This window comes from Polyodon spathula, chromosome 8, assembly GCF_017654505.1.
Source record: "Polyodon spathula isolate WHYD16114869_AA chromosome 8, ASM1765450v1, whole genome shotgun sequence".
Lineage (NCBI taxonomy): Eukaryota > Metazoa > Chordata > Actinopteri > Acipenseriformes > Polyodontidae > Polyodon > Polyodon spathula.
The window spans coordinates 49,104,242-49,119,546 of record NC_054541.1 but is presented as its reverse complement, the minus strand read 5'-3'; the positions used below and the strand labels follow the sequence as shown (position 1 = coordinate 49,119,546).

Sequence of the window (15,305 nt, the reverse complement as noted above, 5' to 3'; positions counted from 1 at the left end):
TGAAAGTTCAACAATAATGCTTGGCAATCCAACAAAAAAAAGAAAAAGTAATTCCTGTTTCTTAAAAACCTTTTTAAATGTTTCTGTTGACCTTTGTTTCAGCCTTCCTGCCTCATTAATTTCATTCCCAGACCCAGTTCAAGTCATTAGGCTTGTATGGACCAGCTAGCAAGTCCCTGCAACCCAGTGTCAGTGACCAAAAAAACAACAAATACTGCATGGGTACAACTGCATGAGAATACAGATACAGCCTGGAGATTCAGGCTAATCAGCTATCACTAATCTTACAAGAAATCAGTGGAAGAGGAGAAAAACAAAGTGCAGTTTACGAGGCTGAACAACTCCTTCAGAAATATATTTGTATGGAATGTACACTACCGGTCAAAAGTTTTAGAACACCTCCATTTTTCCAGTTTTTATTGAAATTTATGCAGTTTATTGTCTCAATGTACTCTGAAATTAAAGCATAGAACAAATAAACAATTGGAGATAAAAAAGAAATCATGGAATCTTTTTGTTTAACAAAATTTAATCTAAATTTTTGACTCCTCAAAGTAGCCACCTTTTGCAGATATAACAGCCGAACACACTCGTGGCATTCTTTCTACAATGGAAATCAAATATTGTTTGGAAAGTTCTTCCCAACACTGTTGCAGAAGTTCCCACAAATGTCTTGCACTTGTAGGTTGCTTTGCTTTCACCCTTCTGTCCAGTTCATCCCAAACCAGCTCGATGGGATTTAAATCTAGAAACTGTGCTAGCCATTCCATGATTTGAAGCCTACCATCTTGTTTTTTTTCTTCTAAGGTAGTTCTGACATAGCCTGGAGGTATGTTTTGGGTCATTATCTTGCTGTTCATTCATGGTTTTAGAGCTTTTAACCTGACCTCATCTCATCTCACCGACAGGAGACAGGACAGATTCTGTAACAGCGGACCAAGGCCAGCCTTGCAGGTGTCCACTCAAACTCACTGGGCACCCCAGTAACCTGTCGCTCCAGCTGGAGTGCAAACCTGCATTGCAGTGGGGGGCACAATTAATTCCTGCTACAGTTAGGGTCTGGACTCACAACTGAGGGCTCCAACTGCGGCTTAATAAAGCCTACATCATTACTCCTACAAATATCATTTTACACCTTTCTTAGTCATTTCTAAATTCATTTGTGGAGATTTGGGATTTTAATTCATCCAAGATCCACTGTCTGCAAGCAATCATGACCGGTACGTGTATTTGACTACAAGGAGGTCTGAAATTTAGTTTAAAAATTAGGCCTTCAGATAATGTAGCTGGAAACTTTAATTTTTTTTTTTTTTTTTTTATGGCTTGCTCACGCTGGAACAAAACTATTCAGACGTTATATTAGGCTTAAATAGTGTCATTAAAATCATTACTGTAGACTGTGTTGCCAAGGAACATTTTTCTTCCCAGGGCTATTAAACACAATATAAAATAAGTGTAAAAATTGCAAAACTGGTACAACAAACAAACTACAAATTGCCAAATGGCAGGTCAGTATTTTATATTGTGTAGTTCGTCTCACCTCTGATGTGCAATGCACTGCATGATCTGTATTATTTTAACTCTTTCTGTTTTGGTGGACAGGGTGATAAAAGAATGGGGCACAAATGGAAAGTTACTAGCCTGCATGTAATGTAAACTTACTACCAAGCCTATTGTAGCTAAACCTGTCTAAATGGGCTGATTCATTCTCTATCTTGCCAATAAATGTTTGTTAGAAAACTTTATCTTTAAATTAGACCATAGATTTATATCGTTTTGGACAGCATACTGTAGCTTTGACAAGATATTACAAACACTTACATATTTAGCACTTTTCTGTCAACATGCTTTCATCACACCATTGAAGGCAGTGTCTAAGATGCTTGTCTGCTTGAGTTAGCCTAAGCTGTCCCTGACTGATTCAGACCCCCAACTCTTCTGACGAAATAAGAAGTAGTTGAGGAACATCACATATCCCTGTTGACAGCGTTATGACGAGTGTCTCTTAAACTGAGGGAACTTGATTTCCAGAGACTGGGTTTCAGGACACTGCACAGCACTCCAGGGGAGACTTGGGGTTTGATACAGAAAAGTTGCCTCAAACCAGGACTCCCATCCCATTCTCCTGAAACCAGGTTTCAAGTCATTGTTCCTGAAAAAGTGACTTCATGTTTCCCTCAGCTTAATTCTCCAGCATTGATTAAGTCCAGGCTTCAACAAAAGTCAAAAATGCAATCTGGCCCCTGATACAGTATTTCCCTTTGCTTTTTCGTGCCTGCCACTTTGCCATACACATGGTAAACATGAAAAAAACTGCATTCCCAACATGAGGAATGTGACAACCACATAGCAACTGGAATCAAAGTGTTCCAGGGGTTCAGAATATGCAGCTTTGATCTACTCTTCAGCACTATTGAGCTCCCATTCATTTCAAGCACAGCTCTATTACTAGACCTCAGGCATTGTACACAACAGACAACCCTAGACAGCTATAGTTCATAGCAGAAATTCATTACCTGACAAATACATTAACACATTTATTCTTGTTATTATTTTCTGTTGAGATCACCACATCTGGGGGACTTTCTAAACCTCCAAGTGCAGCTGGTACTTCAGAGTGCAACCATGCAGCTGTCCCCCTGCAACACTCTCTGTTTCTGATAGTTCTGCTGAAGCCCTAGGAGTTCTTATGAGCTTTAAAGTCACCAGGATATGATGAGTGAAACAGAAAATTATTGAAGGTTGATGTAAGCAATAACTTACAATTGCATTTGATAGTTTGTAAAAGATTCAAAAAAAGAAAAGGTCCTGCCACCCTGTTCTATGTAAGTTCCAGATTTGATCGAGAAAAGTATGTGGGAACCAGCTCAGAATGTTCTTTTAATTAAACCATAAATCGGTTCTTTACTTCCCTACTTATTATATCCAGCCGTCACATATTCAAGGATTGCCTAGCAGTAATGGATTTTAGTATTGTAGTCATGTCCTGGTGTCTGCACTGTGAATGTGAAGCAAAGACAACCTCACACAAAACAGATGATGCTTTCACTGAAAAACAAATATATGTAAGCATCATGTACATAGGTATCTGTGTGTTTTTACAAGGCGATCTGCTGCAGACCAGTCAGCTTTGCAGGCAATGACACAAAGGAACATGTGTGATAAGTACTGTAACGTGTGGGGGAGCAGTTAGACTAGAACACAGCTAGTACAGCTGACTGCAGACATTTCACGTCAGTACAGCCAGCTGGTTTGGGCAGAGTCATTTGTATTTCAGCATTGTGAGAAAGTTTAGACACAACATTAACGTACACAGTAGGAACAATGAAAACCTTCCAAATGGGTGGCTAGTTATTTTGTAAGAGGTACAGTAGGGTTTTATAGAAACACTATTATACTCCAAAGTATAATTACAGTGAACGTTAAAGGCAAACGCCTAATTTGAAGTAGGAATAAAATCGGCTCTGCATGCATAGTGCTTTTTCTTCTCTATACTGCAGTAATTTGGTCAGTAGTAGGTTTCGCTGTTCAAGGCAGATCTATTGAAAAGCCTGATTTACCATGGGGAATGATCAGCAAAGTGTAATAAAGTATACAGAACATCACAGCTAAGGACCACTGAGACGAGTGGTAAAGCATGTTTAAAAGCTGTGGACACTGTAGAGAATGCCACAGTTTTGATGCACTGTACATAAAGAGCTTAAAAGGAAATGGTTGGAAATTCAGACCAATGAAATGCCATCACAAGTGATCTGCAAGGAGACTGTGCCCCAACAGCAGATAAAAACAAGTTGCAAAATAAATTAAATTATGCTTTATAAAATGGTAAAAGCAGTTTGTTCACAAAAGAAACACTGCAATTCCCTTTCATGTGCCAAAGTAACTCTTGTTTCAATTGGAAATGCTCTAACCAAATATATACAAATTGTTATCTTTCTCATTCACAGCAAGTATGAGGGTCTTGCAAGGACATTTGTATGCTTATTTACTAATTTATTCAAGATTATTGGGATGCAGCCACCTTTTTAATGCAAAGAAACAATTTTTTTTTAAAAGCCCTTTTACATTTCTTCACTTTTTCGGTCTGTGATTCAGCCTCCCGACAGTAGGTGGCATCAAACCAACTCGGGACTTCCCTTACCAAGATCTCGTGACCATGGCAAAAGTCATCTTTTGAGGGGCGGCACCTTGGTGAGGGGCGGAAGTACGAGTATGTAACTTCCAGCCACTGGAGTCAAGTGAAGGAAAAGGACACGTGTCACCTGGGGATTGGTGTTCCACTGACTACAGAGGCGGGACATTACATACTAAAGGGAACGTACTACTGTGTTCGGGGTTGGTCCGAAAAAAAAGTAGGAGGAGTCACGGGTGAAGGGAGAGACTGGTTTTGTGCAGCACCTTTTTTTGAAATACTAACATTTCTTTTGTCTTTTTTTTGTTTATGGTCACGACGAAGACAAATTAAAGACGTGTCATCAGTTTGTGTTGGATTTCACCCCTGCACTCCTTCCCTCACACCATTTTGTTTTTTTGTTTGTTATTTAATCCTTTTTGTGGTGTATAGAAAATAAAAATAAATTATTTTATTTCTGTACACATAAATTACTGTCTGGACATTCCATTTAATACACTCTCGCCTCATAAGGTAAAACCATGCACCTTTACATTTCTTCACTTTTTCTATTGCTATATGCCAGTACTGTTTTGCTTATTAATCACTTTCAGTACACTGCCTTGTAGGTCTGTTCCAGTGATAGAAACTCCTTTAGTCAAGTAATACTGTCTATTCAAAGCAACAAGTTCCTGAAAGCATGATCTTCCAGAGGAAAACTGCAGAAACAGAATACAAAAAAAAAAAAAACGAACCTAAGAATTGAACCAACTAAGCAACAAACCAACAACAAACAGAAAGGCTTGGCGCACTGTGCGCTGTTGAAATCAGGTAAAACCATGCACCTTGGATTGAAATCAGGTAAAACCATGCACCTTGGATTGAAATCAGGTAAAACCATGCACCTTGGATTGAAATCAGGTAAAACCATACACCTTGGATTGAAATCAGGTAAAACCATGCACCTTGGATTGAAATCAGGTAAAACCATGCACCTTGGATTGAAATCAGGTAAAACCATGCACCTTGGATTGAAATCAGGTAAAACCATGCACCTTGGATTGAAATCAGGTAAAACCATGCACCTTGGATTGAAATCAGGTAAAACCATGCACCTTGGATTGAAATCAGGTAAAACCATGCACCTTGGATTGAAATAAGGTAAAACCATGCACCTTGGATTGAAATAAGGTAAAACCATGCACCTTGGATTGAAATCAGGTAAAACCATGCACCTTGGATTGAAATAAGGTAAAACCATGCACCTTGGATTGAAATAAGGTAAAACCATGCACCTTGGATTGAAATCAGGTAAAACCATACACCTTGGATTGAAATCAGGTAAAACCATGCACCTTGGATTGAAATCAGGTAAAACCATGCACCTTGGATTGAAATCAGGTAAAACCATGCACCTTGGATTGAAATAAGGTAAAACCATGCACCTTGGATCGAAATCAGGTAAAACCATGCACCTTGGATCGAAATCAGGTAAAACCATGCACCTTGGATTGAAATCAGGTAAAACCATGCACCTTGGATTGAAATCAGGTAAAACCATGCACCTTGGATTGAAATCAGGTAAAACCATGCACCTTGGATTGAAATCAGGTAAAACCATGCACCTTGGATTCTCAGCAACGCCTTGCTGGGAGCAGACACGCTCTGCTCATCTTTTCAGGACGGTCAGCCTCAGAAGAAGACTCCTTTGTGAAGAATTTCAACACGGTAATTCTACCACTTTAGTCCAACTTCCTCCATTCGGTGCCGATGAGTGCAATGCCAAAGTGTTCACACACACTTGTACAGTACTGCTAGCCACTGCTTGTCTTGAGCAGCCTCTGCTACTGAATGTTATCTCAGAGGCAGGCTAAGGATCTCAACATGAAATAGGTGGCAAGCACAGAAAACACTTCTATTGAAATAGCTGTTGCCTGGATACCAGAGGACAAAGATCAAAGCCTCCGGGCTATATAATGAAGTGCTGTTTGGGCTGGATTTGACGCAGCTGAGGTATCTGCCTACATTCAGGAGATCAGAGACACTAATCCAAATAAACGAGAGCTTCCATTCAGAATAGACGCCAATGCAAACATACTTATATGCACAAGGCCTGGTTTGGTACAGTGGAGGGTTTATTAAAGAAAAGAAAATAGCATGACAAAACTTATGAGCACACATTTCTCAATGGATTTGTTTTCCTTATAGAAAAAATAATGCCATGAGTGTGTGTGTGCATGCCTGTGTGTGTCAGTGTGTGTCTGTGTCTGTGTGCGTGTGCATGTGCGTGCGTGCGTGTGTGCTTCTGTGTGTGTAAATACACACGCACAGCACCACGCACACGGTGTGTGTGTGTGCGTGCGTGCGTGTGTGCGTATGTGTGTGTCTGTGTGCACATGCACACACACAAATGCACACAGACACACACGCACACATGTGCACATACACACATGCGCATACACATGCACACATGCACACATGTGCATGCACACGTGCACACACACACACACACGCACACACACACATGTGCACACGTACGCACACATACACACACGAACACACACAGGCACACACACAAACACATACACACACATGCTCACATACACACGCACACACACAAACACATGCACAGACACACACAGACACACACACAGACACACAGACACACACATACACACACATGTGCACACACTTAGACAAACAGACACACACACACATGTGCACACACACACACACACAGGCACACACAGACATATACACATGTGCACATACACACACACACAGGCACACAGAGACATACACACACACACATAGGCACACACAGACACATTCAAATGAACACAATCGGTGCAACCAAGTTAATCAAATTACTAGAATCAATTTCTGAGCATCGGCGAATACAAAAACATGTCTCAGTTACAGAAATGTCAATTTTTCCAAATTTCCAATGACTTCTTTAACTGAGTGTGGTTCAGTTTTGCTTGAAAGCATATATAAATATCAGGTGATGTTCTAATGGATTATAAAGAAATGTTTGATTGATAACCTACCGTACAGTGAGTGAAAGTTACTACTGTGCAGTTAATACCACAGCAGTAGTATTACAGTGTCACTTGGATTATGTTACTACCTTAAGACGGGATGTTAATACCTCATAATTAATTACACATGTTCATCACACCCTGTAGGCAATCAAACACAAGCTGTTTCTTTCACTTTTACTGACACCGTTTTCCTTTTCACCACAGGTGACCATGTTGAGTTGACAGCATCACTTTTGAGTCCACAATGAAACCAATGCAATGAAGCTTTTATATGTTTGCATGGCCGTGCTGCATCTGCTCTACAGTGCTGTGCAATTACTAACACTTCACTTTAAAAATCAGACACAGTGCCAATAACAATACTTGAGTAAGGAATAGCAAGGTGATGAAATGTGTGAATCTGTCAATTGTTTCACTCACCTGGGATCCTCGGGAGCCGCGCTTGTGTTCCCACTCGGATTGGGAAAGCATCTGGAAAGAAAGACAGAGAAACACCATTAGAGATGCCACGTTTCTATCCTGGCTTGAGCACAGTGCAACCAAAAACAAAGCACACATGCTTGTGGGTATCTTGATTGGTCCTCTTTCCATTTCGTTGTGTTTCAATGCCTGATGATTACATTGTACAGTTCACTTGTGTTTACTTACAGTAACCAGGGCTTTGTGGAAGTCCAGTACACTTACTAACCAACAAGTGAGGTTCCTGTAGGCATTACAAGTCATTCTACACTAATTAGTGACAACCTCTACGGTCACATGCAATTAGAGTCCAAGAGGCATGCAGTGTGTTTTACAAGTAGGATCTCTCTGGCACAGCATAATGTAAAGGTGTATATGTCAGTATTAAACTGTGGTAAGGTCAAGGCTGTTTGCACAAAGGAGCCAGTGTACAGTGATACGGTTGCTTGTAACAAAACTTTCCCACAGTATAAAATGTAGCAGTTGAACTGTACTGGAACATTAAGATAAAATACAGCGCGGTTTGCACTGGATCAAAAGCTTTATTAACATGCGCCAGCCAGAATGAGAACGTTGGAACTAAGAATGAGAAAACAAGCTTTGACAGAACGTCCCCAGCGACAGCGAGTGGAAGCGACAGCGAGTGGGAGAAGTACAGGCGTGGAAAAGTACAGAGCAGTTTCGAAGCAGAAAGGAGAAATTGCATCTTGAATTGCTTTAATCAGAAAACAGAGGACATTGGGGAAACACAGCAGCAGCTCAAAGTCAAACAGCCGCGTGTGTTTTTCCGATAACAAACAAGCTGAAACTCGGAGCAGCTGATTCAAATTCAGCGCCGTTTTGAGACACGGGCGAGGGGAGGAGCCAACAGCACAGCAGAACAACGCAGTTAAACGAGGCAGTCTTCCCAGCGACAGCGAGTGGAAGCGACAGCGAGTGGGAGAAGTACAGGCGTGGAAAAGTACAGAGCAGTTTCGAAGCAGTCTGAAAGCAGGTTGACGGCTGCAGAAGAAACTAAACTTAAAAAAAAAAAAAAAACCTCAACATGGTCTTCAAGCCAGTAATCTGTGACACCTGCTTGATGTGGGAAATCCGAGAAAACCCAGCGGAGCTAAACCAAGTGTGCGTAAAGTGCCGCGCGATCCAGGATTTGCATAAACTAGTAAGTATGCTAGAAATGGAGCTGGAAGAAGTGAGACAGCAACAGGATCTTGAGGAACTGGCACACCCACAATTCATGGAAGTCTGCATCACCCCTAACAGACTGAAAGCCACCAGGGAGATAGAAGGTCAGAACAGCTGGGTTCAGGTAGGCAGAAGCAGGGAAAAAAAGAAACTTCGTCAAACACAACCACCAGAAATCAAAACAACCAACAGATTTGAGTCACTTCAGAATTTTGATGAGCAGAACCAACAACAAGAGAATGAAAGGAACAACATCCAGGACCCTATTGACAGTGGTGACCAGACAGCAAAAAGAAGGGAGGTCATGATTGTTGGGGACTCCATATTGAGAAACACAGCAAGTTCAATTCGCAGTTTGGACCCCCTTACTACAACAGTGTGCTGCCTTCCGGGAGCCTCGGTCAAGCACATCACTGAGAACGTGGACAGGCTCCTAGAACGAACAGGAGACGACCCGGTAGTAGTCGTCCACATTGGTACAAACAACATTGGAAGAGACAGACCAAAATCCCTGCAAAACAAATTCAGAGAGCTAGGAAGGAAATTAAAAGAGAAAACCAAAACTGTGGTATTTTCTGGTATACTACCGGCACCTTGCAAAGGACCATATGGACAGCTGGAAATAATTAATCAAAACGCATGGCTGAAGACGTGGTGCACACGGGAAGGCTTCACCTATCTTGATCATTGGACCACATTCTACAACGAGGACTATCTGTATAGACGGGATGGACTGCATTTAAATAACAAGGGAACTAGTCTACTCGGAGAAAAGATCCTCGAGCAGGTTCGGAAGCATTTAAACTAGAAAGGAAGGGGGGAGAAATCAACAAAAAAACAGAAGGGAGACCGCATCAAAACAAGGACAACAACTCAGGTAAGACAACCATTAAATGTATTTATCTAAATGCTAGAAGTATCAGAAACAAAATTCTAGAACTTGAAGCTACTGCACTAACAGGTAACTATGATGTGATAGGTGTTACAGAAACGTGGTTGTCTGAGAGTGATGGGGACGAATATAATATTTGTGGGTATACACTGTATAGGAAAGACAGGCAGGACAGAAGAGGAGGAGGGGTAGCGCTATACATAAGAAACAGTCTTGAAGCCCAGGTGTTAAACCTGGACAAAGAAAATAAAACCGAATCAATATGGGTCAGAATAACGGACAAAAATTCAAAAGGCATAATAATAGGAGCATGCTATAGACCGCCAGATTCAGACGGTGAGCAAAATAATCTGTTATACAATGACATTAGAAATGTGTGTAGCAAAGGAGAAGCCATACTAATGGGGGATTTCAACTTCCCCCAAATAAAATGGGAAAACCCGGTGGGTAGCGCGAAGGATGAAATAGAAATGGTGGAAATGACAAATGACTGCTTCCTAACACAATTTGTGAAGGCACCCACTAGAGGGGAGGCATGCCTTGATTTAGTCTTTTCAAATAACGAAGATAGAATAACTAAAACAGAGGTCAGAGAACCACTGGCAAACTCAGACCACAACATGGTCTCATTTGAAGTGTTTTTTAAATCCCCAAAAGTAATGACTAAAGCTAAGGTTTACAATTTTAGAAAAGCAAACTATGAAGGTATGAAACAGAGACTAACAGAAGTAGATTGGAGTAAAATAGAGAAAACACCCACAGAAGAAGGATGGTTGTTCTTCAAAAATGTAGTACTAGAGGCACAAAACAATTACATCCCTAAAGTAGACAAATCTAAATGTAAAACTAAATTGCCAAAATGGTTTAATAGATCAATTTAAAAAAATATTCAGCGAAAAAAGGCACTTTACAGAGCATTAAAAAAGGACCAAAAAGAAAGTACGCAGAAAGAGTACACAGAACTGCAAACGCAAGTCAAAAAGGAAGTTAGAAAGGCCAAGAGAGAAATAGAAATGAACATTGCTAAGGGAGCTAAAACCAATTCCAAAATGTTTTTCCAATATTACAACAGCAAGAGAACATTCAAAGAGGAGATTAAATGTTTAAGAGATACAAATGGCAAAATCGTAGATGAAGAAAAAAAAATAGCAAATATGTTAAATGATTACTTTTCACAAGTTTTTACAAAGGAAGATACTGACAACATGCCCCACATGTCATCCAGTTCCTATCCAGTTTTAAATAACTTTAGCATAACTGAGGCAGAAGTGTTAAAGGGACTAGGAGCTCTTAAAATAAACAAATCCCCTGGGCCGGATGAGATCCTCCCAGTAGTACTCAAAGAAATGAAAGAAGTAATTTACAAACCGTTAACCAAGATCATGCAGCAGTCTCTTGACACAGGGGTGGTACCGACAGACTGGAAAATTGCAAACGTAATACCGATCCACAAAAAGGGAAACAAAACTGAACCAGGTAACTACAGACCAGTAAGCCTGACTTCTATTATATGCAAACTTATGGAAACTATAATAAGATCCAAAATGGAAAATTACCTATATGGTAACAGGGTACTGGGAGACAGTCAACATGGTTTTAGGAAAGGGAGATCGTGCCTAACTAACTTGCTTGATTTTTTTGAGGATGCAACATCGATAATGGATAATTGCAAAGCATATGACATGGTTTATTTAGATTTCCAGAAAGCTTTTGACAAAGTCCCGCACAAAAGATTAATTCTCAAACTGAACACAGTTGGGATTCAAGGAAACACATGTACATGGATTAGGGAGTGGTTAACATGTAGAAAACAGAAAGTACTGATTAGAGGAAAAACCTCAGAATGGAGTGTGGTAACCAGCGGTGTACCACAGGGATCAGTATTAGGTCCTCTGCTATTCCTAATCTACATTAATGATTTAGATTCTGGTATAGTAAGCAAACTTGTTAAATTTGCAGACGACACAAAAGTAGGAGGAGTGGCAAACACTGTTGCAGCAGCAAAGGTCATTCAAAATGATCTAGACAAGATTCAGAACTGGGCAGACACATGGCAAATGACATTTAATAGAGAAAAGTGTAAGGTACTGCACGCAGGAAATAAAAATGTACATTATAAATATCATATGGGAGATATTGAAATTGGAGAAGGAATCTATGAAAAAGACCTAGGAGTTTTTGTTGACTCAGAAATGTCTTCATCTAGACAATGTGGGGAAGCTATAAAAAAGGCTAACAAGATGCTCAGATACATTGTGAAAAGTGTTGAATTTAAATCAAGGGAAGTAATGTTAAAACTGTACAATGCACTAGTAAGACCTCATCTTGAATATTGTGTTCAGTTCTGGTCACCTCGCTATAAAAAAGATATTGCTGCTCTAGAAAGAGTGCAAAGAAGAGCGACCAGAATTATTCCAGGCTTAAAAGGCATGTCATATGCAGACAGGCTAAAAGAATTGAATCTGTTCAGTCTTGAACAAAGAAGACTACGTGGCGACCTAATTCAAGCATTCAAAATTCTAAAAGGTATTGACAGTGTCGACCCAAGGGACTTTTTCAGCCTGAAAAAAGAAACAAGGACCAGGGGTCACAAATGGAGTTTAGAAAAAGGGGCATTCAGAACAGAAAATAGGAGACACTTTTTTACACAGAGAATTGTGAGGGTCTGGAATCAACTCCCCAGTAATGTTGTTGAAGCTGACACCCTGGGATCCTTCAAGAAGCTGCTTGATGAGATTTTGGGATCAATAAGCTACTAACAACCAAACGAGCAAGATGGGCCGAATGGCCTCCTCTCGTTTGTAAACTTTCTTATGTTCTTATGTTCTTATGTGGCATGAACAAATGAACCGAGATATATAGTGTCTCTTAAAATATGCTAGTAATTTACATGTATCTGAATAATAATTGTATTGCTATTAATGAGCAATAATAAGAGAAAAACAAAACCATAATCATCAAGGAGAGCTTTGTCTAACATTCACAGCTCTGGATCTCCACATGAGTTACAGGAGACAACGATTAGAATATATGATTAATCTCCATGTAGTGCACTAATGGGTCATTAGCATCTCACTGTAACAGTTAATCAAAATAAGAGCTTAGAAAACCCTGCCACTCTAAGCCTGCCACAGCAATGCTGCACTTTTCCCATGGCTATACCATGCACCATGCCTGCATGCTGCTTTACTGAACATGTATAACAGCTACACTGCTGTTCCCAAATGAATGAGGAAGTGAGGGTGACAAACACATCTTTAACAAGCCTGCACACTGTAACCCCAGTGTACTCTACAGTGCCCCGCTCAAAAAAGCAAACCGCCCTCAACATTGCAACAACTCCGCGCTCAGCTACAGGAGGCCCTCTCTTTGTTGGAATGACTGGATAATTACTGTAAATCGAGGTCATTTGTAACAGATACGCCTGACTGCACAGGCTCGCTATCACTGGCACAGCTAGTCCTTTCTGACAGGCACATTTATGTAGAGCACGTTTAACATTGTCCAGTCTGTACATTGAGGGGTACCACGATGGTGTAAATCATTAGCTGCAGAGTAAAATAAACACTTCAGCCTTTGTGAAGGTGTATGGATTGTATGCTGTGAGTGCTGTGAGGTTAGTGCATGAATGCATGCTGAAATATTAACTGTATAATGACTACACAGCATAAAAAAAACAAAAGAAATCATCTGAGTGAAACAAAAATCACATTCATGATATCACCGCTGTACCTACAGTACAAATCCAAACTGAAAACATATCAAGTGAAACAATGTCACCCAATTCCTACTGTGCGGCCAACCGGTACATACAGTCCTCAAGAAGTACATTGGGAGTGCATTGTCCAGTCACTGTACATAGACCACACTGGGCCAGCTATTACTAAAATACACTCTACCAAAATACAAACAAAGAGTTAAGCGGTTTCAGTCTCCCTGGGTTTTTAAGGTAAAATGGTCTGACAGGTTTGATAGGGCAAATCGTTATCCGCTCAGGTTCCACTGTGTAAATTAGTTTCAAAAAGAAAATCTGTCTGCAGCTGAACTAAGAAAAACAACTCCCAGATGAATCCGGCCTTCATTCAATGATGTCAACGCCAAACATACTGTATGATGATCCACACATTCATGCAGCGAAGGGGCATTTCTGATTTTATTAACTATTTTGGCATGAAGATATTTCCTGCTACTGATTTCAGCTTTAGTACTATATTAATTCTAGAGGCTCAGATGGTTAGGGCCAGACACCCTCAGCTTACTGATGATTAACAATAATAACACGTTCAGGATTAAAGAGTTTGAAAGGATATGAAATATGAAGCTTACAGTGCTCTCCCTTTATAAGGCACCCCTTTATACCCCTTTCAAACTCGTTATGTGCTGGAACACAAACAGCACATGTGCAGTACATTATGTGTTGCTGGACAGGGAAAAAGTGTTTTGTACAAGAAATGGAATCTAGTTACAGAACTAACGCAGATTTTCTCATTTAAAAAATGTTTGTGCTACAGGGTTAAGCAGACATGCATGGGTTAAGCAATGGCCCTGCCAGTGAAAGCACAGACACAGTGATGCAGTGCAGTGCCAGTGAGAGCACAGGCAGTGATGCAGCGCAGTGCCGTGGGACCACAAGCAGGGTGATGCAGCGCGGTGCCGTGGGACCGCAAGCAGGGTGATGCAGCGCAGTGCCGTGGGACCACAAGCAGGGTGATGCAGCGCGGTGCCGTGGGACCGCAAGCAGGGTGATGCAGCGCAGTGCCGTGGGACCACAAGCAGGGTGATGCAGCGCGGTGCCGTGGGACCGCAAGCAGGGTGATGCAGCGCAGTGCCGTGGGACCACAAGCAGGGTGATGCAGCGCGGTGCCGTGGGACCGCAAGCAGGGTGATGCAGCGCAGTGCCGTGGGACCACAAGCAGGGTGATGCAGCGCGGTGCCGTGGGACCGCAAGCAGGGTGATGCAGTGCGGCACCATAGGACCGCAAGCAGGGTGATGCAGCACAGTGCTGTGGGACCGCAAGCACAGTGAGCACGGTGAGGCAGCGTGGTGCTGTGGTACAACATCAGTGCTATCGTACCCACTGCACATTCATTGTGCCAAATCCATTGCTGGCAGTGCAGTGGAATTGCTCTGGAACAAATTCTGCCAAGGATTTTCTTCAACATACAATGGTATTTTATTCAGTTTAGTCCTGCTTGTATCCTTTGTAGAGTTGAATGGCCTAAGGTCAAAGGTTAGGTGACTTTCCCAGCCATTTATTTTGAACAATTGAAGACGAGGTCCTTACAATCAGCTTTGTACTGAACAAGCATCTGTAGGATCAGCGCTGTTTACAATTGAAGAACCCTGTTGGACATCCAGGAGACAACCTGTCAATTTACAATGCAGCCGGGGTAGTAAACTTGCCATTCCCCCACAGATGTCAATAAGCCTGACATACAAGCATTCTCTCCCCCCCCTCCCCATACTTTATCCATGGTGTTGCCTAGCATCCACAAGGCAGCAACTGGCTGCAGACACAGCAGTGACCAAAAAACAAACAACGACTTCCTTCAACAGCACTAATTCAGTCAGCTCAGGGATCTTCTGGCCTGCTTTCTCTTTGACCCAATCTCA

General features: G+C 41.3%; 1 protein-coding gene across 2 annotated transcripts in view; it reads right to left on the bottom strand.

The window, feature by feature from the left end:
* LOC121320102 (cGMP-inhibited 3',5'-cyclic phosphodiesterase A-like) overlaps window positions 1–15,305 on the bottom strand; it is a 141,635-nt gene that overhangs the window by 40,458 nt on the left and 85,872 nt on the right. For both annotated transcript variants that reach the window (XM_041258319.1, XM_041258320.1), the window contains exon 2: window positions 7,576–7,626. In XM_041258319.1, the coding sequence (XP_041114253.1) occupies window positions 7,576–7,626 (51 nt within the window). The remainder of the gene's footprint in view (window positions 1–7,575; window positions 7,627–15,305) is intronic.